Source organism: Paramacrobiotus metropolitanus, unplaced genomic scaffold (genome assembly GCF_019649055.1).
Source record: "Paramacrobiotus metropolitanus isolate TYO unplaced genomic scaffold, Prichtersi_v1.0 Parri_scaffold0000157, whole genome shotgun sequence".
NCBI classification, from domain to species: domain Eukaryota; kingdom Metazoa; phylum Tardigrada; class Eutardigrada; order Parachela; family Macrobiotidae; genus Paramacrobiotus; species Paramacrobiotus metropolitanus.
In genome coordinates, this window is record NW_026570377.1 from 228,375 (window position 1) to 252,620 (window position 24,246).

Consider the following 24,246-nt stretch of genomic DNA (forward strand, 5'->3'; position numbering starts at 1 on the left):
TGGATCGAGCGCAACAGCTGAACAAGCAAAAATACAAGTAACAGCTCCATGTCGATGGCCGTGGTTGTGTTACTGTGCTGTTTAACTTGATCGGCGCCACTTCCCACGTTTTGCCACCAGAAATAAGAATTTAATAACCATAAGCATTTCTGGTGACCTTTCCGAATTCTCATGGCTTCTTGCTTGAAGCTGCAAGCCGGTACGCACCGAGGGCAAGATTAAATACCGAATTTTCACGTAGTGCTCTTACAATAACATTCATATTTGACACGTCTGGTTAAAAATATGGGAACTGCGTAAGACCACAAGTTGTCCAGAATTTGTGGAACGAACAACTGCAAGTTTCCGAGAGTTCTACCAGGACATAGCATAGCATACCAGAATAGCATACCAGAAGTGATATTCTGTTCGTATGCTCGCACGAGCAGACGACTCAGGTGAGTGATCATGAGTCCATATACAGTACGTAGAAGATATCACTGCTCATTTTCTTTGAAGGTGTAAGGCAATTAGGTATAAATATTCAGCGACTCAGAATTGCCGGTATCTGTTACTTCTTATGCTTCAATTTATAATATGATGAGAATTCCGCAATAGTCGTCCGAGCGATTAGCAAAAATATTACATTTAAAGCAGTTTAGTACAGTAATCTACTCTGTACAACGTGAATCATAGCGTTGACACTCTTGTCTCTTATCATCAACAGTATTATGACAAGGCGCCTCATCAAGGCATCCAGACTAACTAGGCTGTTTTGTTCTTGGGATATGCCATATCAGCACAAGTATCAATTACAGTGATCTTTACCTGTCTAGTGTTCAAATGGCTGAATTCTAGTTAAACGATCTGAACTAAAGTTAGGAGACGATTACCGTATTTTTCGGATTAGAAGCCCGGGGCTTTTAACTTTTCATCGTTACCCGGGGGGAGGCTTATATGGTGAGAGTATTTTGGAAAAAACAAAGGGGGGAGTATTGTAAAATCAGGGGAGGCGAGGCTTATATGGTAGAGGAGGCTACAGTTCTGGAGGAGGCTATCAGTTCGAAAATACGGTAATTGTTTTATTATCAGACCGCTTAATTTATAGTCTTTAACGCTTTATTTGCTGACTACGTTAGTCTACTTTTACTCGAAACTGCGAAGGGAGCAACAGCTTTGCGCCTAAGAGATCCGTAATCTGTAATGGCTGCTTAAATTATACGTTAAGCGAAGGAGACACCCAAAGTCTGGATGAAGTATCAGGTGCGCACTGTTTACCGTGTGGGTGTACACATGGACCAGTTATTTAACAAGTGCGCGTGTTTGAAGGATTTTAAAAAAAACCTTCTCGCATGACTTCACGACGGTTAATTCGTAATGCACATTTGGGAATATTCCAGCAAGACAGCAATTGCCAGTCGCAGATGTCTTTTTCCACAGATAATCGTGTTTTGAACAGAATTTTTCTGCATAACTCATTAAAGTATGCAGTGCTGAGTTCAGTTAGCCGGAATGCCGCACTTTATGCAGTAACATCTGTTCGCTTTTCTCAAAGTCATTGTTTATTTCCTCAAACTTCGGTAATAGTCATACTGCAAGCTCACAGTTTACGGCATCAAAATTATATATAATCATGAATATGAACTGTGAGCAATCGCACGAGAATTGTACCCGATATCAACGTAAACGTCAAACAACTGTGATGATAACGGTCGGCTTTATGTGTTCGCGGCACTCGTAAAATACCACACAAAATAAAGCACTTTGCAAGTCAGCATGGTTATGACACTGGACAGAGCAAGAACATCAGTCACGTAGCGCTTGTCACCCGTGCCGGGCAAGACGACACACGACAGTCGTTGTATCCAGCACTGGGCGAGACAGAGATGTCCACTAGAGAGCTAAGGTCACGAAAATAATGGAAGTTAAACCTAAAAGACAAACTCGAATAACCTGGACTGCGGATCTGGATATCCTATTCCTGTCCATTTTTATGCTACACTGTGGCTTTCCGATCCATCTTTTTCTCATTCACAATCCACATTGCTCCAGAAATGCATTGATTTCCTTTACCGCAGGACCAAAACTCCTGGCCAGGCAGTATGAGCGACAGTGAACTTTGTTTACCTTTTTAATGCTTGAATTATTACTTTTCCGTTATGAGTGCCGGAGTTTTCACATACATTGACTGATCTTTAAAACGAGCCTCACTAATGTGGGCTTAGTTCAACCTAACTGAGATATTTTTAAGACGGAGCACCAAGAAGCCCGAAGTAGTTTCCAGATCACTTCCATCGCGCTTTAATTCCGTTCCCTCCGAAAAGATCCAGCTCAGAAATGCGAGCATATACATGTAATATACCATATAGCATGTTTAAATGACCATCGATGTGTACATCGGCACGCAGGTGTTATCCGTGCGTCCAGTTCTTCGAGTCGCCACGGTGGCCTCGTTGTCCACTGTCGTAAAAATATGTTGATTCAATTTCTCATTATTTGTTGTTTCCTGAAGGCTGCTCTATGATCTTAGCAGGAAGTACCCTGCCTTTATGACCACAAACAAATTCGGGACATTTTCTTTGAAGAGTAGTCATCATTTCATCGCATCAAGTTTTCTTACAAAGTACTGAGCGGGCAGCTCATTTCTTACTAAACGAGAAAATTGAAAGGTCACAAAAAAGCCGTAAAGATCCGCCACGAAACTGACCAACACCTGCACAACTCTTTTTACGTACTGGTATAGCAGATTGAATTTAAAATTTCAAGTTAACGTTAGCATTTCAAGATAACATTTCGACATAACGACCAAATTTCAATTTACGGAGAAATTACGCTTTATAAAAACCGACATTCTCCTTATAATAATGCAAGAGGCAAGTCACGCAGTGCCAGAAAAATGGGCCGTTGCAGCTAATTACCACTACTCGCCAGTCGTCCTTCTTCTGTTCAAAGCCTCAATCGCACGCACTGCTCTTTTCGGAACTGCTCAACACCGAAGCATGTCGGAAAGGGCAAGGTTCTGCTAGCGAACTGCTTCTCTTTATTCACAGTTCGTAAAAACTTTACAGTTTTCATGCACCCACTTACACGTTCTAATTGCTATCTAAAAATGCAAATTTGAGGAACTTCCCTTCCATTCACAGCTTTCAGTATTCTCTTCAACTTGCAATTTGTTCAACATTCATCTTAACGCACATAATTCTGGTATCGAAGCCGTGTTTGTCCCATATCTGCGAAGAGCCTATTCTATCCTTACTGGCGCTATAACTTCACGAAGTAAATGCGCGGGCTCTCATGTTCCGATCATCCTGAGCAGTAAAGAGATCCTGCATAAGCAGCACTCCAGACCATAGGTCGCTGTTTGTTCAAGCCGGTTTTGAATTTCAAAATGAGTTCATGCTTCGGAGATTCGCATTTCTTGAAGTGTAACGGTGAAAACTGCATAATGTTTGCTTACGCGATAGTCCGGTTATTTCGACCACAGCGAACAGCGGTGTTCGTAGAGAAAAGGGTAAGTACTGTATGTACTGTATATTGTACAATTATCATTGTGTACTGTATACTTATAAACGACGGTATAAAATATCTAAATTATCAGGTGTTTAAATTTCTTGCGCAAGTTTTTTGGGGTTAATATACATTAAACTATTTTCCGCGTTTTTCTCGACAGAGCCGAACCTGCAGTGAATCTTGCCATATCCATCCCAGAAATTTCACACCATTCTGCGAACAGTACAAATGGTCATATGCATGTATTATTTGATCCTTTTTTACTGTCACACGTTTTCATATTTTGATTTTCACAAGCAATGCACCCATACCGCTGCTTATAAGAACAGTTAGCGATTCTGTGGGGTCGATGAATTCATTTCCATACAATCTACCGAGAGTATTAATGGCACTTCCGGCTGAGTCTTCGCATCCCATGGTGAAATCCGATACAGAAGTGGTATTAACCGATGTCGCCATCAGTCGCCTTACATCCCGGAAACTCGCATATCTCTCGAGTAACATCTCGAAGACAACGTCGTACGCGGGCTTCATAGTCGCGTAGCCACACGTGTCGTCATTCGTGGTGATGGCGATAATCAGCGTAACATTGCCGCGTAAGGTCAGTGACAAACATGGTAGTGATAATAAAATAGCGGCCAGAAAATGTTGCCGCAATAAAAGACATCAGTACTTATTTGGTTTGATAACTAAATGCCCCAACGTGGGCTTAGTTATCAAGACCACCTTGCTGTATTTTTTAGCATATCCCGATCGAACCAGAAACCTATCTGGAAGTCGTTGTGCTAACGTAAATTGCTTGACCTGACCCCGTTCAATCGTTTAACATCTGCTTTAAATCCCTCCACAATATTTGAAGGGACAATCAATACACAGCTGCCGAGGTATCGTCAAGGAAAAAATTAGTCAGAGAACACAGTAACTTGCCAAAACGCACATAATTACATATACCAGTGCTTGAAAGAGTGACGCTAAGCATCAGTCCGTAGATACGAGTTACATACACCGGTCCATAGATACACACAGGTCGTTTTTCCCCATTTGATTTCTTAAATTACGTATGTTATATCTACATATATACGGTTTTACAATGTGAGGCGTAAGTCCGAGTAGCTTTTCAGGATGGCATTATTAAAACATAAGTACCCGCGATTACTTCCGTTCCGAAATCGCACTCATGGCAAACGGCATTCTACATACTGCATACTTCAGCAGTAAATGTAAACTGATTTCATATGCAGGATGCGACTGCAATAATGTGCACCGTATCCCCCGCTCCCGGCAAACCTTCGCTGACATTACGTTATTATTGAAATGCATACATTTGCATGCAGTGACATGTGATTTATGATGCTTAGGTTAAACTAGACCAACCCAATCCGTTTGGCATTCCGCGTGGGAAAGTTCAAAAACTTCCTGTCCGAGCCTCGAGATAGTATAATTAAGCAACTTTTCAAAGTACCTGTGTGTACTCAGATCCCTTAACAATCGGTCGGAAATATCAGAGAAAATACTCAGGAAATTAAAATTCTTTTTGGAAGCAGGATACAGTACGTTCAAACGCCCTTCCACCGGCACGTTTGCAGTACAGCAATTACATCAAGTCCAAATTTTCAGTATCAGTTTACAAATTATCCATTGCATCGTAATCGAATAACTGTATCATTTTGTGTAATTTACATTTGATCATGTGCCTTGCGAATATTATCTAACTGTGAACAAGTAAGCTGCAGACGATACCGCTGGCAGCTGCCAGATTAGAGTTATCAGAAACGCCTGTGCCATAAAAGTGGCCACAAGGCACAGACACAGTTGACACTTACAGTATATTCAAAATTTTGGGCGGGTAGTAACAAAGCTAATTCGTTTTGGCAGTTCTTGTAACCAAGGCACAAGCACAGGTATTAAAATAATTGGCAATAATCAAACCATGACCGAACTTACCATTAGATATATCCTAATCGTAAGTGCATGTACATACCAGATGCGAAACGGGCAACTTCCGACGTAATGTAGTCATCCCATCCTGGAAAAGAATTTACCCCTTGTTGCAAACTTATAAGACAAACTATTGCGTGGAAAAGCACTGTAATTTTGTACGCCTAAAGACGTGCCTCCAAGAGTCAATACCACAAACTGTTCGGGATTACTGCCGAAACCGTGATGGAGAACGTTGCTGTAAAATGCTCCAAGTTTGTCGATTATGCACGCGACACTGCGGACATCCCGAAATGCTTGGGGACAGTTGTTGGCCAGATCTAGTTCATATCGTTTGACATGCATAATACAGGCAAATTCGTCGGCAAGCATCGTATTGATAACGCGGATTGCGGGGGCCATGGTGGCGTAACCGTAGGTGGGATCAGTTGTAGCGTAAAGGTTTACGATGGTCACATTGAAACTAATACTGACAGCTGATAGCATACCAATCACATGAAGAAATATTATCAACGAACTTCTAAACATTTCTGATTTTTGGCTGCATGTAATTATAAAGTTGGCAAGAATCTTTTTGCTCCATTTTACAATCGTGCAATGCATGCTTCCGCGATACTCGCTATGAAACCTGGCGTAATTTTGCTGTATACACACGCACACGTTACCGGTTAGCATAGCAAAATTGGTAAAGACAATAGGGGAAAGTGTATTTCTGTTTGCATTTACATTTTGTCACGAGTGCATTTTAGAAAAAGTATCGATCACTCTCCATTCACTGCTATTCCGTCGAGTATGCGTAGAAAGTTACACGTTTATTGCAGACTTGCAATAAGCAAAGGTCAGGTTACAATTTATATGAATGTTTGTCAAGACAAGAAACGTGCAACCAAAGCACAGTAAAACCATGGTAAAACTAGTCGTTTTTAACTTATGGTCTTGCTAGCTGGAAATACATATTGGTTACTGAAGATAGATTGGTACGATTTTGTTCTATATTTCAAACATAAGCGCCAATATTTACTGCTGGTTTTAATTAATAAACAGTCAGGAAACAATTTGTTGCCGAATTTTCCGTCTCGAAGGAAGATGATTCACAACCCGAGCGATCCTTGTTATTTGATAGTCCTACCATTCGGACGATCATAGGTCAAGGTTTTGCGCACTCCAGGGGTTCTCATAATGCCACAGCCGCCCACAATTACGCAACTTGCACAGACGGAAATGGCTGTAGCACGCAAACGGAAATGTCTGCCGGTGGTTTCGGCGCATTTTTTGCCAATGATATATGGATAATCCGATTATATTTTTGTGAGACCGTAGAAAAAATCAAGATAAATCTTAAACGTCCTGTCTAGCTCTCGTAATGCAGATACCCTGCGAAATTTCAACCTTTTTTATGTCACACACGATTATGTTTAAGCATTCATCAAGACTATCGTAATCTGCATATATTGTAGATGTATGTATCTAAATAGTAATACGGCAAATGCATTTCCTGCCTGTGAATAAATTGCATATTCAGTGGATGCATGCATTATATATGTACAGTATATATGCAGTGGCTGTCTTTTGTAGTTTCAGGTACACTGGTAGATCCTTTAAGGCCATGGCTATGAGGGCTTAATTCGTTTAGAAATCATAACATTCCTAGTTATTCAAAAACATAAATAGTTTCTCGCTCTTCCTGTGTACATAGTTAAATCCAAGAAAAATATATTTTAGCTTCACGTGCCATTTATTTAAAAGAATCATTAAACTGATTAGCGATCATCTTTAAGGCAAGATACATTTTCCACAATACGGCACACGTCATTAAGGGAGCATCCTTCTTATAGCGGCATCTTACAATATCATACCGCGAACTGAAAATCTCCAACATCTTATAACAAGCGCTATCGAATGGCACCGGCGTATATTTTCCTCTCGCATCCATTGTTTCGCGTAAAGGTTTCACAGTTTTTCATCCGCCCCATTGCCTGGCGTTAATGATGCCGCCCGTTGCGATCGACGCACCACGGGTCACCTGTCGTCACGCTTGTGGAATCAGCCGGGTACAGTCGACGGCGGAAGCCCCATTTAAGGCGCGATTATCAGCCAGTCAACGCCAATAGATTCTTCGCAGTTACTTCATGGGATCATCGTTAATCTTAAGCATCCACGTATATTTCCCAGCTAGACCGTCTTGCTTCGTGGTGTCATATTCTACGGTATAAGTTATCTGCTCAACGCATCGCATCGCATCGCAACGCTAACGTAACCGCTCAAATGGCACCGTTATTCATTCCCAACACCACTGCATCGCTGCGCAACATTACCGGTGACCTTTCGCGCAACATTACCGGTGGCCGGTTCAACGGTACCGGGGGTCACAAAATGCCGTTAGCCTTCGCCGTCTTCGGCTACTGCACCATCGGTCTGGTGGTTTTTGGCTTCGTAGGCAATGTCCTGATGATAGGCTCCATGTTCCACGGGAAACTGTACCGGCATACGACCAACCAGCTGCTGATCAATTTATTCCTAGTCGGTGCCATCTACGCCGCCCTAGCCATGCCGGCAGCGGCCTACTCCACCATTCGACTGGGTTGGCACGCCGATAACGGCAGCTGCCGGTTCTTCGGCTTCATGGCGTTGAGCGGCTGCTTCGTCTCCTGCCTCAACCACGCCGCCATCGCCGTGGCCCGCTACTTGGCCGTCGTCCATATTGGCAGCATCTCCAAGCGCATCCAGGACCGGGTGGGGCTGGTGATGCTGGTGCTGACCTGGCTGATGCCGTACGTCGTGTTCACCTTTCCCTTCTTCGGTGTGGGCGCCATGTACGGATACAAGAAGTCGGTGGAGCGGTGTCAGTACAGCAGTGTGGAAGCGCCCTTCGTCAACGCCTACCGGTTCATCTTTCAGATTGCCCCCATTGTGGTCATGTGTATCTGCTATACGCTCATTGTCTTCAAAGTGTGTCTGGTGCGGACAGCGGTGGGGCGGAATAAGCAGAAGGACACCTCGTTGCGCTTCAAGCACCGGTTCAGTGTGGAGTTGGGTATCGCCAAGCGAACGGGAACGGTAGCGGTGTTTTTCATCGTCTGTTTTCTGCCCAGCGTAGTATGGAGCTACATACCCGGTAGCATTGTCCAGGACCTGACGGAGAATCTGGCACCGTCACTATATCTGCTCATGTGGTTCGGTAAGTGTAGCTACCGGTACGTGAGACCTTAATAGGTCGGATTATACACGTTTGAACTTCAAATGTTAAAGCGCAGAACAAGCTATAACGAAGTACTTATTGTATTTTTCTATGAAACTTGCGCAGTATTTTGCACAGTAGCTGAGGTCACTCACGAAAATTAACTGTTAACCAACTTTCTATTAATATAATATTATCCTTTCTCATCCCGTGTACCTACGTTATCTTCTTTACAATTCATGGTCGGCTCAAAAGAATCTTTATTCGGTAAGGAAACTACGTAATTAGCAGCTACCTGAAAATCATATAATCACTCTTCACCATTACAGTAATGAATTTTGGTCTAAATATATGTATAGCATTTATTACCCTGCGCAGAAATATCCATTTTCTGATCCTTTTCAAATTCCTTCCAATACGTTATTGCTAAACTGTTATAAATTTTGGTCACAACAACCGCACGTTATAATTAAGTGGAACGTTGCCTTCCTTCTAGTACGAGTACTGTACTTGAACATGCTGTTGCACTGCCAGAGAAAGTAGCTAGGAACCAGCTTGAAAAATAATCGAAGGGATCGCTGTTACTTCTGGTGGTAAAGTACAGAAATAATAAATAATGGGAAATACTGTAGCTGCACTTAATTCAGCAACATATTCACACTGAAGCGTGATTCGCACTGATTATGCCAAAGCGATAAAATGTATGGAAATCAATAACTTGCCTTTTTAACAACCCTTCCCTAGTCTACTCCTACAATGTCACAAAAGATCCTCCAGAAAAAGCAGCATCCGCCTCCAACCGCCTGCAGCGCAACGAAACTGCGTTGCTAACATGAATAATGTCCACGTCTGGAAGTATTGTACAGTACTACATACTCGCACTGTATTGTACTCATTGCATTTTAATCGTAAGATACCGGATACATGCATGCGTTATGATGAATATCTATATATATTATGTGTATTGTACAGTACAGTACCGCTACTGCATATGTAGACAGTTTACCACTGATACTGCAAGAGCAAAACTTTGCTGATGACCTTACCGTCGCCATCGCCTACTCAGCAGTTGTATAAGTATTACACCAATGTAACACCATGAACTGTATTCAGTCTTTACTTGTTAACTAAAGATTTTAAGTTAAAGTGAAGTTAAAGTTGTTTCGTTAAAGACTGAATACAATTCAATCTAGCAACTGGAAAAGGGCATAACAATAACATACATCGACAGCTAAGCGAGCGCAGTACGTCATCAGCAGGAGTAAACTAGAGTTGGTTTGTGCGAGTTCGGTGTGCGAGTTGTGGGAGTTTGTGCGAGTTAGCAATAGTAAACAGAGTATTAAACCAAAGTGGTAAAACAATACAGTGACTAAACCTGGTAAAAAAAACTTTTTAACTGGTTATTACTTCTGGAAGCGCCATCTAAGCGCTATTGCTGCCGGATTGCTCCAGGTCGACTCCGTATGCTCGATTGGTTTGACAGTTTCTGGAGCAATTTTCTGCGGTGTACTCGGGCTGCCGTTACTGTTGCCGGCCGGCAAGATGCAATAACCGAATACGCATTAAAAGTTTTGCGTATCAGACTATCAGTCACTAAACTTCATTACTACTATATTATTACAGTAAGATTGTACTAATCAATATTTTTAACAGTACAGTATGTGAATGCGTAAAATACTTCAATAAATTGAAAATAATATATGCACGATATGTCAGGTGATAGATCTAGGTAGATCACAGTTAGATAACCACGGAATGCATTAGCGCGCGTAGGCGGACATAAGAAGATAAAAGCAAAAAGGGAAGCTTACGGGATGCTGAAGAAGTTGGCGCAGGTCGAGTTTAATCCGGATTATCGAGGCGGTCAGAGAAACAATAGATATAGACATACATGCAAAACATCATGGGACTGCTATTGCGGCACGTGGCAGCCGCCGGATAGTAGCGGACAACAGAAACAAATTGTCAACAACGGGCTCAAGAACCATGCCGCTTTTCGTTAAGGGAGTTGACTTTTAAAACTGTTGAATAAAACAAGAATGTCAAAACGATATTGACTGTTTTCATCGTGCATTTTATTATTTTCTCAAAAGGGTCAGCTAATCGCTCATTTTCTTGTGGATTTGGATTACGTATTTGCGCAGATATTTAGCTGTATGGGTGAGATTAAGTTTACTCGTACAGGGCAGAATGAATGTTATTGACTGCGGAAAACAGGATTATAACAGCTCCACCTTCATATCAAATTAGCTAGCTTTACCGAACTTAACGCTCCCATGAGTCTGACCACATAATTTAGGAAATGGTACGAAAGCGTTCAATTTAAACTATAATTTATAATGAAAGAATTAATAACTTGTATTTTTAACGGTAAGTGCAACGAACAAGTTCTTCGTGCACGAACACGTGCTGTAGGTCTATAAATAACGTGCACTGGAGCTATATGGTTAATAACTTAATACAATAGTTAAAAGATCGTGCCTTATAATTTCAGGCGTCTTACCTGTACATACGGGGCTTGCCGACTGCTAAGGCGTCAAGCAAATTTTTCCATTTTAGGAGTTACGTGCAGCTATTTGGCCTATCTCCCAGTTAATCCCGATTTACGCTACGCTATACGCAGTCTATTAAAGCGCCTGCGATTGTGGCCCACAAAGCGGGCGTCGGTTGGCCCGGTGATAATTGCCCCGACGGATTTTCCGCACAACTTTACCGAAACGAGATCAAAGTCAACTCGCCTAGCGGCCAGTCCACGACCACGTACCTTGACGGAGCACACCACCGGAAGTGTCAAAGACGGTTAAAGCCAAAGGATATTGGACGCTCGCCGAGCGGATATAAGTCGTGCACTGCTGAATGTTATATATGTAGCTCATTACATGGATTTATGGCTTCGCAGTGATCGAAGTTAATTGAAATTAATAGATCACTGCTTCGCTGGATATTCTGAAAGATGGATTACCGATAAATGTAGGGATACGCTCACGTTTAAGATAACTGAATTATTTTTGCAGCCACATTTTTACGATAGATTTCTTCTCGGTTGATTACCTGCTATGCGCGGTTGCAGTTTGCATATTTACAGTACATAAATGCAGCTCTATACCGGAACTGCTTTGCGTACAAATTGTTGATTTTGACTTATTTTGGAGTTTAACTGGATTTACAGGGCTATCCTTTATTATAAAAGAAATAAGAGGAGGTGTGGGCATCGTGTCTGCGCATCCATCCCAAACGGTATACTCATTAGACTGGAAATGACTGGATCACTTTAAGGTCTACGTACTATTCCGATTCGGTCTATCTCTATAAAATCATTTGATTTGAGAAAACAAATGCGTTTTACGTTATTACACGACGTAAAATTAAAAAAAATAACTACTTAAGCTGTACGTGTGTAATAATTTTTCAGTGTCCGGCATGGACGAAAAATTATTGATTAATCAAGATACAGTATCTAGCTAGTATACACTTGCGCTCAAGGATTAATAGTTAAAATTCAAAGTTCAGCACTTAATTCAGTGCTGACTGAGTAATTAATTTCGTAATAAACAGCAGCAGGCAAATTAATGCAATGAAAACCATGTACGTTTTTCGGTAGCTGTGACGAATGTAATTACGGGCTGAAAGCTGACAGGGAGTTGTAAGTTTATCGAAAACTGAATTTTAACGCTAACAATAGTAATACCAAAGGCATTCAAAGCACACGTTTTTGGCATAACAATAAAATTCTGCGGTATGGTTGACTTTATAATTTTATGGTTGTTTTCTTCTGCACAATATACGATAATGTAGGATCGGTGATTCGGTGCTATCCCGTAGTGCAGCTTTGTGCCAGCCGGGCAGCATTTAGTCCAGATGCTTGGAGTGTACAATATCCAATAAAATTAATGATATTATTATGGTATTCAACTGTACTGTACATATGAAGTGTGAACGTACAATACTTATTACTTACTACTGACAGTTCAATTTTAACAGTAGGAGTATAACATTTAATCAAAATTCATGTGTTATATTCATCTTCAAAGTCGAATCTTTAAATCCTTACATCACGCACCTAAATACAGTATGGTAATTTTTTGTGGTTTATTTCCGCCCAATTTCCGCGGGGTCTACTAACAGTAATTATTTTATAATCATTAATAATCATGACTATTTCCTTATAAATTATCAAAACTAACTGCAAAGATTCGCAGAAATTACGTTTGATTTCGGGAATGAAAGAAACGATTCCCACGTTGAGGAAGCCGTAATGGAAGTGGTGAGCAGTATGTCAGTTGTTTCCGTTATGGGAAAAGTTTCTTGGATTTACAGTAATCCACTGCAGTAAAAATCTTAAGCCAGCAGTTCGTCTGTTTGTTTTACTTGAAAGAAATCTCTCGTGCGCAAAACCAAAATTTCTCTCAAAGTCATGTCTTAACAAGATCAGCTATACTGGCTCATTTTCCCATCAAATCTCTCACAATCATTCTGACTGGATATTCCGCAAGAACAAACGAACCGAACTAATTAGTAAAGAAACATACAAAATCTAATCCGTCTTTGGAGCACGAGCGCGTATTATCGCCAGCGCCACAATCTAATCGTGCGCTTTACCCGCGTGGCCATTGACGGACGGAGTGCCGAGTTTCTTTTCGAGCAAATACGCATCGGCCGGCTCAATCCGTTTGTAGTAGTGCTCCGAAATGCCCACCACTTCGAAGCCGAATTTCTTGTAAAACTGCAGGGCGGCATCGTTGTTGATCTGCACGTGGAGCGTCACCGAGGAGAATCCTTCGCGGGCGCACACCGCCAACACGTGCTGCAAAAGGAGGGTGCCGATTTTTTGCCGCCGGTAAGGAGCCAAACATCCTGTTTGAAACACAAATCGATTAATAGCTAAATATAATAATAGGTACGGCACATTGTACGTATATATAAAGCTGCACTTATTACCACAGCTGCGTAAAAAACAAACCACATCCTCTTATGTACGGTACTGTATTTGGCCTAGCTGGTGCACGTCAGATATTGACACAGTCGTATTCGTGTAATTATTCTTCTGTATTAAATTATAATTTTATAGTTACAGCCCTGCTCCGCCACACGCGGGCAGTAACAAAATTTCCTTAATTTCGAATGTTGAAGTCTACCATTTTTACTTCATTTTTGCATGATAGTCCTAGGTCTATAGCAACTTTCTAAAGTATGCTTCTATGCAAAACGAAAGAGCAGGGGTTGAGAGCAAAAGTTTTACTTCAACGTTTTTCGAAAAAATCAGGTTGCTTATCACGAAATAACAATGCTAGATTAATAATACTCTAAAAATTGTAGGCGAATAAAAGCGAGCAAATGACAACGTAGTTTTTTAACGGACCCTTCCCAACTTCCGTTTAATCCTTAACATCGTCTCTACAAGTGTTAGTTCTCTAGGCATGCACATTCTTCGGAAGGTACCGCTTACCAGTTACCATACAAGTCTACGGGACACAGATCTTGTTTTGCGGTCATCTCGAGCACTGATCGCGCAAGATACTTTTGTTAACCAGTAACGGATACCTTTTGGGCATGTCAATAATTTACGAAAAGGTCCACTCAAAAAAATCGGTTACTGAAATTGCTAGGGAGGCTAGTATAAGTAAGCATCTCTAAAATGACCGCTACCCCCCATCCCTTAAACACGACTTGGCTCGCTACTGACACTTCAAAAGATCTGTTTTAGTATCTCGGAATCCGCAACAAAAAGTTACACCAGAAAAGTGTAAAGAAAAAAATAAACGGCGCACAGAATTATTTTTAAATTTATTTTACGCAACTGCCCACGTGCGGTGCAGCAGGGCTGTATTTTGACGTACTGAAATTATCAAATCTGACATTTCGACAACAATTGTAGTGCAGTGGCTATCACTTTAAGCGCCAACATTTGCTTTTAATTTACAGCCTATAATCGTATGAACTTGCACGCAATCAAAATTGTAAATAACATAGCTGTTAATTCAAAAAATTAAGCAGCAATTTAAGCTTATAACTTCGTTTGAAACTTTGCCCTTAAACCTCACACATAGCCCCCAAATTATGCAGTTCGTTTCTTGCGGAATTTCTAGCTAGCTAAGTGCTGAACTACTGTAGATAGCGAGGATGTCTAGCTGAACACGCTAATTAAATAGAGACATGAGATAGCAACAACTCAATCGAAATCCTGAACCTGACAAACTGAAACGGAAAATCAACAGTAAATCAGCAAAGGCCCAAATACCGAATTTTCTATCCGAAAAAATACAACTAAACTACTAAAATCAACAAATTTAAGATATGTATTGCACATTTAGTAATTCCGCACAAAGAAAATTCAGGAATGGAATAAACTTAGTCACGTTTTAAAGAAAAACGAAGAAACCCAACTGAGCTAAGCAGCCTAACCCCAGCATACTGCAAACTTTAGGTCTTACAGTTACTCGCTTTCCAGTTCTTCAACTACGGAAATTCTGACTGCTTAATTAAGTTCTTTCATAACAAAAAATCCGGCCTTACCCAAAGTCATGATGTACAAACGCCGTCCAGGCGCCAATACGACGGGCTGAGGTGGATTTTGCGAGGAACTGGAGGTACCATTGGGTGCTGCTGCAGCATCGGGCGCTGCTGTGGTATTCGGTGGAGGCGAGATATCCACGCGACAACACACGGCGCCCACCGCCAGATCATTAAAGAAGGCTATTTTGGCCAAATCACCGGCTTTCAGAAGATCATTGTAGAACTGATCATTGTAGGAAACCGGAAAAATCACCTGGTTCAAGCGCTTCACCATCTTCAGGTTGTGCTTGGTAATCGTACCCAGCTCGGCTCTCACCATTTTCTAGATAAAAGATCTAGATAAAAGGACAATAATGTTCAAATTTGAAGTTTCGTGCTTTGTAGAGTTACAGAAAATCTAACAAATTAGAAATACCAAAAAAGCGACTTTTTACAGCAAGCTGGCTTAGCACCAAAAGCAATATAAAAAGAGACTCAAAACGCTGCTATTGGCCGATTTCAAGCCACCTCCTGTTTAATGTTTTTAGTCACTACCTTGTAATTAACGATAACAAACTTTTTATTAAAGAAATTCGCGAATTTTGACAATTGGTTTTTTGGTTGGCATCAGACCGATTAAAAATTCGAGCGATTAAAAAGTTTATCTGGGAAACTGTTTAATCACTTTTCTTAAATCACTCAGAATTGCTTAGCGTACGCCCCTGAAATTATTGGCCTCTTTTTGAGCCGATCACTTTTCTGATCTCATTTTAAGTGCTGAATTGCTTGGTTTTTAATTTAGCTTTTAAAGTTAATCTATTAGTATGACTGTGCTCCAAAGCGACCAGGCGCGTCATTTCCATTTTCAATTTCTTTTTGCTGTGTGCGAGTACATAATCCGTATACAAGTTTTAGAATGAGTCTGTTTCTGAATCGTATCAAGTAGCCTGTCTCCACCAATGAATGCACTTTATCACCAGAATTAACGCGCACCAGCAAAAACAACAATAAGGAAACCACTCCACACAAACGCCCGTTAAATCATCTTGTAAAAACGTCCGCCTAGGTACTGTATATCTACACATTAAAGAAGCACAACATGCAGCATGCGCGGCCGGAAGACAGCAAAGACACCGCATGGGAATGCGTGCCTAAAATGATTTAACCAAATATTGCCAGAAACGCAGTGGACAACATTAATACCACCAGAAGAATAAAAAAGATAAAAAAACACCGACAGCTACCATGTGTCGCGATCAAACAAGGAAATCCTGCCATGTCACGGGGAAAATCGTTTGCGTCCTCCATGGATCACGTTCTACTTGAACGGGAATACGAGGACGATATCTCGGCTGAGTCGACATCCGTTGAGCTTTCAGTAGGAGAATTACCATAATCACCGTCGCCGTTGCGCAGGAAGGTCGTGCTGTAGAAGCGCTCACGCTCTTCCGCTTGCTTTACGAAGTCTTCTTCTAGTTTCTACAGAAATCAGACGCATTTTAATCAGACGCTCGCACACCAGCAAAATCGCTGCCAATAAAAAACTGCTGCTGAGCAGATTACTGCCCAAAATCAAATCGCCAGTTAAACTTATATGTCTTTGGACCTCAATCAAAGCAGTAACTTAGACAGATAAAAAATGGTTAATAAAGTAGTCATTCAGTTTTTCTACTTAGTTATTTTCTTAGTGAGTTACTTTTTTTCCGGATTTAAAAGGACAGCTTTCAATCTGTACACCGAGTATGGATATTCGTTCACAGTTAAATCATAAATACGATTCATTACAACCACATACGTTAAACTGAGCTTTGGCCGACAACCAATGATTATTAAAAAACGTAAGCAAAATATTGCAAGCATATAAAATATAACGAATGTAAAATTATATTTAAAAAAATGTCCAAAACTTTTACTACGAGTATAGAATAATGAAAACTAGTTTAAAAAAATACAGCCTGCGCTCACCTGTTTCCGGAGTATTAAATCATTTTTCCACCGTTGCAGGCTCTCGGAATGGTCCACTTCGAGCGCCCTCAGTTTAACATTTTCTGTATCCATGAGGACTTTCCGTTTTTCGTTCTGCTCAACAACCACGCAAAAGAATCAAATCATGACCGTCAACGGCGTGATGCGCTACCGACAATGGAACACCGAACATTAACGACAGCAACGTACTTGGATCTGTTCTAATTCCCGCAGATTCGCTTCGGCAGCCGCGCGCAGCTCTTCAACGCGGTTGGAATGCTTCTGCTCTTGCCGTACTTGTTCCGCTTTGTAGCGCTTCTTTTCTTGCTCTTGAAACTACAATGCCATGAACCAGTGTTTAAGTTTTTGCAACACGGTGAAAAACAAGTACATACGTAACAACGAGTAATTATTTCCAGAAAAAATAATAGTCACAGCTAGAGAACGGTTGTTTCGTATGGTATGGCATACACTGAACTGAATAAAGGTGTCAAAAAATACCATATTAATCGATTTTCCAAGAAGTATTATCTACTTATTACCAGCTAACTGTAACCAATAAAAAAAATAAAATAAAAAAAGCCTGATATAAAATAATAGTCATGCCATTTTTACCAGTTAGTCGTGGTAGAAATAACTCAGTAATAATTAACAGGAAATGCAGTACCTAACCAATACATTCAGACTGTTTCAGTGGTCAGCTGCTCCGTGATTATCAACCGGCGAAGTAAATTAGTAAGTCAAAAATTTAGCAAAATCATAAACTCACTAACGCAAGGGCCGCAAATATCAAAAGTTAAAGCTATTATAAGAACGCAAAAACATATGAAAAAAGCGAAGGACCGGATTAAGATACATCGCGGAAAATTTATCGCGAAAATAAAATTATTTTAATAATTAAAAAAGATGTAAAGGCGCGCTTACCCATCGGACTTTCTCCTTCTCCTGATCAGCCGATATGTGCGTTATGCGTAAGCTTTCCCTGTACATGAGTTCCCTCGTCTTCATCTCATTTCGAATCCGCTTCGGCAGCAACTTCTTTTCAGCCGTCAATTGTTTAACCAGTTCTTGTTCGCGCATTTCATTGATCCTTTTAATTTGGTCCCGCTCTTTCTCAAACCGCAGCAGCATCTACACAGAACATAATGGTCATATTAATTCGCAGTTATAAGTTTACAAAAATAAAAAGATGCCGGGATCACTCACCTGACAACGCTGAAGGAAGAATATATCCTTCATCTGGCGTTTGGCCAACTGATGCCGTTCCATGTAATGACGCTCCTCGCGCTCCCAGATGTCAGCTTCCCGAGAACGTATTAGCTGCTGCTTTTGCTGCAAAAACTGTTTCTCCATCATGGCAATCTTCTCATGATACTGTTCCTTCATGCGTCCAATCATATGCGTCATGGCGTCATTCAGCGATGATATAAAATGCTCTTCCTGAAATGAAACCCAGGTAAATTTTGCCCAATTTGCCGTCACTAACATCGGGAAATATCGGTTAACACCCACTAAACACAAAAAAATCAGAAATTCATTAACCGCAAGACCAAATGCAGAGCTTACCAAACTTTGACTACAGATCAACTACCAAATGATATCAGAGCAAGTCACTGCGCTCCGACAAATCATACAACTACAGTAATTTATATTCTGTTCAAGCAGAGTGTTAATAAACCAAATTTATAATTACGAAGTAGTACAGTGACATAAATTAACAGCATCTTAAAAACTCCTTGGTGAAACAAATCTGATCCAAAAGAACAACAGTTCGATAAAAGTGCGTCGCAAATTAATATGCACGCCCATCCAGAAAATGAAATACGAGCATACTAAACGGTTAAAGTCCAGCACACAAGCTTTAGCTCAACTTGTACGTAACAAAAAAAGGAAACACCGCAATATATTCAAAGCCGGCAAACTCGTTGTGAACCAGGATAATATTATGAAAACATGGTAGTACTGACCTTGGCCGTCTGCTCCTGATCAAGCTTCTCTTTTCGCGCTTTATAAACTTCTTTCCGTTCAGCTTTCGCTATATTCACTTCGCACTCGTGTTTCAGTAGCTTTTGCTCTTGTTTTAGTGCTTCTCTGAACGCTTTGAGCTCCTTTTCCTAAATTCACAAGATGTACATTAGTTACAAAATATTTGTCATATGCATAGTATGATTAGCCAAACGATTATCAAATAATCGAGAAGTGCTACTGACATGATCAGCGCTGAGTTTTTTTGTTGCCGCTCGTAGATCAGCGTCCTGCAGTTGTTCTTCACGTTCCAATCGCTGCTTTTGTTGCTTCAGAAGTTGGTCGAGGTCGTTCTCGTAATTACGAATCAATACCTGCAACGGTGCAGCTACTAATTAGTGGACAATAAAGCGCCACCGATTTCACGGTTACCGGTAGTTCATATCGAGGCGACAAAACTTTCACACCATTAACGCAACCTTCAGTTACAATATCCCGCTTAATCAATTTAAAAAATATATTTCTACTGTAGTTACTAATGCAGAGGAAAACGCAATGAGTAAATTTTTAAACAAAAGCCAAGACAAGAGACATTTCACAAAGAAATAAAGAAATACCACCGTTCATAAAAAGAAAAAAGCATTCGTAGGTAGAATAAATTTAAGCCTTTGAAAAATAACGAAAGAATTCATTATCGTACCTGAATATCAGCCTCAAAGCGTCTCTCCTGCTGTTCTTTGGTATTTTGTGCCTTCGTGGCCAAATCTTGGAAAGCCTTCATTTCTTGCTTTTGTAATAATTTCAATTCGCGTAATTCTTCTTTCCTGTGATATAGACAAGCATTCCAATCACAACCTGCCTCTAATAACTACTTATTTTTATGAAAATCTTAACAAGGAAAATAGGATTAATGTCAACTGATACTTGTCGCGGAACTTACCGTAGTTGCAGATCTTCTTTATGGCGGTTTTCCTCATTGGGATCAATCACTTTGGTGGACGTTGTCGTAACCACGACGCCATCAATGACGAATTTACGGGTCTTCTTGAGTGTGCGCCGCTGACGCTGATTCTCCGCGCTGGCTTCGCCCTGCCGTTTCCGCCGCATAACAACAGCCGGCTCATTGACAACCTTGCGCGCTTTGTTCTCCTTATCACTAAAACTGTCCTCCGTGGCTACACTGCTCGTCTCACTCGGATCCACATAGTTGATGTTATCCTGCAGCAGTGATTTTTCAAATGTTTCACTGCACAGGAGATGTACTTACAACAGTACTCTGTTTTGCCGTAATTAATTCTTAATCTTCAAGATTGTCACTCAACTTTTGCAGAAACAATTACCGCTTTCAAATAGATCACAATCCTGAACAATATTATCAATGAAACAAAATGACAGCCGTCTTAATGCGGCATTCATCGGCATTAAGTTATTAACGCGACATTTATGAGAAATTATGCTCTAGTTTCGAATCAGACCAACGCTTAAAGCGAACAAAATTATTAACACCCACGCGGATCAAGATAAACTGCCACTGCATTAGAAAAACCAACCGAGCGTTGCAAATATTGATCAGAAACCGCAATATTGCATAAACGGTGAAACAATGCTTTCGATAAAATGACATGGTGACCACGTACCACGCTAATATTACCGTTCAGTTCGATATTATTCCAGAGCACTTTGATAACACAGATAAAGAAGTCATATCACTTGCGACGGGATCTGATGCCACACTAAACTGACTATGTCAAACGAATGTAAAAAAATTTGAAGATTTAAAAAAAACCTAATTTGGAATAAAGGCTTAACTTGGCATCATGACGTACCTGTGACGACTGTCCATCATCAAACGGCACCGGTGATGAGCTGACTACCGACACCGTTTCCCGGTCTGAAATATTCAGACTGTGTCCACGCTCGCTGCTGGCATTACTGGAAGACGGCGAGGGCCGATTCTCCCGCCGAATCACCCCAGCGCGGAGTGTCGGCTGGACGAAGGCTCCATTAACAATGGGAGACGATGCTGAACTCTTGTCCATCACCACAACATCCACATGCTCAACACACTGATCGGCTCGCGTCAACGGCGGCGACTGTTGCTGCTGCTCTACCGCAGCATCACCACTTTCCCCGCGAATCACACCAGCCGGTTCTGCAGGACTGATCGGCTGCAAAATGTGCGGCACTATCATTACGTACCCGTAATACATTTCACATGGCGGCTACATAATTGTCCACCTGACCGAGTTAATTCAACCATTACCAATCTCTCTCTTTCTCTCTTCATTCTCTCTCTTACCGTCAACACTCACCCATAAACAGGTACTTGAACCGTCATAACGCAAGAAACAGTGCAGAGCGTAGAACTGTTATTCCTTTTCCAATAAAAATTAACTGTTATTCCTTTTCCAATAAAAATTATCAGCCGACTTTCTCAAATATTAGTAAAAACGGTTATAAAGATTCTTTCATATTTGATAAGAGATATGGTAAAACTGCGAACGGATTTTGACAAGAGCAGCGCGAGTAAAGCGTACGATAGCCGCATTAGAACGGCCACAAAAGCAAACAAACCGAGTGGGACCGCCTGCTATTCACTTTCTGTCCGAAAATGTGTTAGAAATTACCATCAACATAACGAATGAAAGGAAACGCGTGATTAAGAAAAGTAATTACAATATTACACACTTTTATCAACGCAGTTCTACCGTACTAAATGACACAGAAACAGAAGTTTTCACTATAAACGTGATCAATCAGGCGCACTGATTGTGAAGAGAAATATATGTCCTGCTCTGACTGCTAATCAAAAGGGATCCCCGATCGAAAAAAAAGGATCTTTCAGCAGATTATGAACTATTTTAGTTTACTTTCTATTTTTCTATCGTACGAAATAATTAATCTACTTTATCTTGAATTTCCCGTTGCATTCACGGATAAATGGTATCACACATGGATAAATTAGAAGAAATTTTGTTGTAATTCTCCATTTGTTAATCATGTTATATTCGTCTCAACTTCTGAAGATTACCACTATTAGTCATATTGGCTACCTCTGTATGAATCAGCGTTCATGAATTCGACACCGGCGGCCATATTTCTTTCGAGTACGTCTGCAAGAAATGTGCTTACTCTCTTAAATACAACAGGCGAAGTCCCAGCCGATTCGGTTTTCGTAAATGCCACCTCCACATCATCCGGAGTGATCACGGGAGGTTCAACGGAGTCCATATTTCGAATCAGTTCATCGGGATGATCACCGGTGTGTTCGTTGTGCCGCGCCATCTGCTCCGTAAGTAACTCTCCTGGTCGAGACAACTCAACTAGTTCCGGCTCATCTTCCGGATGTAGCCAACCGTTCATCTGAAAAGCAAACAAAGACTATCGTCAACGTAAGCCGTACACATGAGAATGTACTTTACAGTTCGCACTACGTGCTTTTATTATGAGCACATACAGGGTACCTAACCCTCATTACTTCGATGATTATCCTCGGAAAGCAGCGCAATACAGATAGGCCATGATAAAGATTCTATTAATGCACAATAATACAAATCTGATTTTCCCAAGTTTCATGACTAAACCCTTGTATGAATAATCTCGGATCCAGATAATAAAGACTTTAAGAACGAAATAGGTTATACTAGTTTTCGCTCTTCAAAATACAAGGAAAACGTTCAACATACAAGTTAAAACGTAAGATGCCTCTTCAATTCCAAAATACGGTAGTGAATAACTAAAGTAAAATAATTACTTAAGAAAAATAAACTGAAATAGTCCATATAAATTTAAACATTAAAGTGAATTCCGTCTTTAAAAAAAATAAGCGCGACTAACCTCTTCCGCTGGCCGATGTCCAGTGACCACTATTGCTGCAGGTGTATTATCTCGATCATACGCAATCACCACCTGGGTGACATGCTCCTCCTGGGGAACGACCGCCTCTACAACCTGCTGCAGAGTATCCGACGCAGCGGATTCCGCTCGGGTCACCGGTAATTCGTCAGCAACGCCGTCACTGGCTACCGACACGCACTGTACCGATACGATGTCCTGCGCCGGCGCATCATCACGAACAAAAGTGTGCGTCTCCATTGTCTCACTGCTGGGAAGGGGAGGAGAAGGCACGTGTTCAACTGAGGAAGACGTAGCAACCACATCGGATAAGGAAGACTGATTTTCGTTCACCGGGCTGACGTTTACGGGCTATACAAATATGGCCATAAACAAACACGACAAACAGGAAAATGAGCAGATTAACCATTACCGTAACAGTTTCGTCGGGCGACGTTCTAACTATCTCTTCCACCAGGTCAGCTGGTGGGGGCTCAACGTTCAACGGTAGCACAGTATTCTCTGTTGGCGATTTCCTCTCCACGACTTCTTCGTATATGTTTTCTGCCGGGAAGACTTTTGTTTCCGTCGGCGTTTTCGCTTCCGCAGTAGGTCGAGGAGGTGCGGGCTTCTTGTGGTGTTCTCGGTCGCTCTTTTTCAGCACAACGGCATAGGTGGCCGTGGCGATAACCGGCTGATCCGGTTCCTCCGCAATAGCCAGTCCATTTGCCACAATGCTTTCCGTAGGCTGGACAACGCCATCCACCGCTGTCGTGTCAATCGGGTTAACGTCATCAGGAATTACTTGCTGAAAAACATGAAAAAAACTCTAAATCAAAGGATTAAAAAATTCCACTTCATAGCATGAAGCTTCACATCGCAAATTTGCTCCTAAAACACCTATCAGCAATAAAACGACTATCAACAAATTTCAGAGATCATCGAATATGAACAACAAATCCAGCATTCAACTAGACCAGACGGCTTGGACAGCACCAGTCTTGCTTGTTTAAAGAAGTGCGCGTTAAACTAATTCATAACCTGGCGACTACATTATGCATATGTATGCAGAAAGGCCAACAGCTTTCGAACAATGTCAGCGTCGCTGCATCTGATAAATGACCGCAGTGTAATTTACCTCTTCAACTTCCACCACTTCAGCCTTAGCCTCGCTAATCAAAGCCCGTACACCGGCGTTGTTTTTCGCTTTGGCCAGAAAGGGATGCCGGAGAACATCCGCGGCAGTGGGTCGCTGGTCCGGATCTTTGACCAGACAGTAGCGCAAAATATCGGAGAATTCCCCAGACCTAATTATAAACTGCATGAGGTTCTGCTCAATACAGAAAGTGTGACAAAAATTTGAAGAATTTAATACTCCACTTTTA

The 24,246-nt window shown here is 41.2% G+C and overlaps 3 protein-coding genes across 3 annotated transcripts; 1 reads left to right on the forward strand and 2 right to left on the reverse strand.

Annotated features, from left to right (window-relative positions):
• The first annotated feature begins 7,692 nt into the window (after positions 1-7,692).
• Positions 7,693-11,729, forward strand: LOC129599909 (melatonin receptor type 1B-A-like). Its single transcript, XM_055498263.1, has 2 exons — positions 7,693-8,605; positions 11,165-11,729. Exons 1-2 carry the CDS (start codon positions 7,693-7,695, stop codon positions 11,407-11,409), a joined length of 1,158 nt encoding a protein of 385 aa, XP_055354238.1. The 3' UTR covers positions 11,410-11,729.
• A 1,234-nt stretch (positions 11,730-12,963) lies between these two features.
• Positions 12,964-15,582, reverse strand: LOC129599879 (N-alpha-acetyltransferase 50-like). Its single transcript, XM_055498224.1, has 2 exons — positions 15,119-15,582; positions 12,964-13,459 (listed from the first exon to the last, which is right to left on the reverse strand). The coding sequence occupies exons 1-2, from the start codon at positions 15,435-15,437 to the stop codon at positions 13,188-13,190; spliced, it is 591 nt and encodes a 196-aa protein (XP_055354199.1). The 5' UTR covers positions 15,438-15,582; the 3' UTR covers positions 12,964-13,187.
• Positions 15,583-16,049: 467 nt separating this feature from the next.
• On the reverse strand, positions 16,050-24,191 carry LOC129599910 (serine/threonine-protein kinase 10-like; the record flags this gene model as incomplete). The annotated part of the gene is made up of 14 exons (XM_055498264.1): positions 16,050-16,576; positions 17,063-17,176; positions 17,273-17,398; positions 17,987-18,193; positions 18,269-18,502; positions 19,030-19,176; positions 19,273-19,401; positions 19,728-19,851; positions 19,968-20,245; positions 20,854-21,195; positions 22,160-22,390; positions 22,865-23,233; positions 23,295-23,669; positions 24,000-24,191. Coding segments are annotated over 14 exons (3,036 nt in total), but the record flags the coding sequence as incomplete, so codon positions are not given.
• Between the last annotated feature and the right edge of the window lie 55 nt (positions 24,192-24,246).

Coding starts and splice junctions, on each gene's coding strand:
- LOC129599909 (XM_055498263.1), top strand. CDS start 7,693: ATGGCACCGTTATTCATTCCCAACACCACTGCATCGCTGCGCAACATT. Junction 8,606..11,164: donor ATATCTGCTCATGTGGTTCG/GTAAGTGTAGCT, acceptor TTTCCATTTTAG/GAGTTACGTGCAGCTATTTG.
- LOC129599879 (XM_055498224.1), bottom strand. CDS start 15,437: ATGGTGAGAGCCGAGCTGGGTACGATTACCAAGCACAACCTGAAGATG. Junction 13,460..15,118: donor TTTGTACATCATGACTTTGG/GTAAGGCCGGAT, acceptor TGTTTCAAACAG/GATGTTTGGCTCCTTACCGG.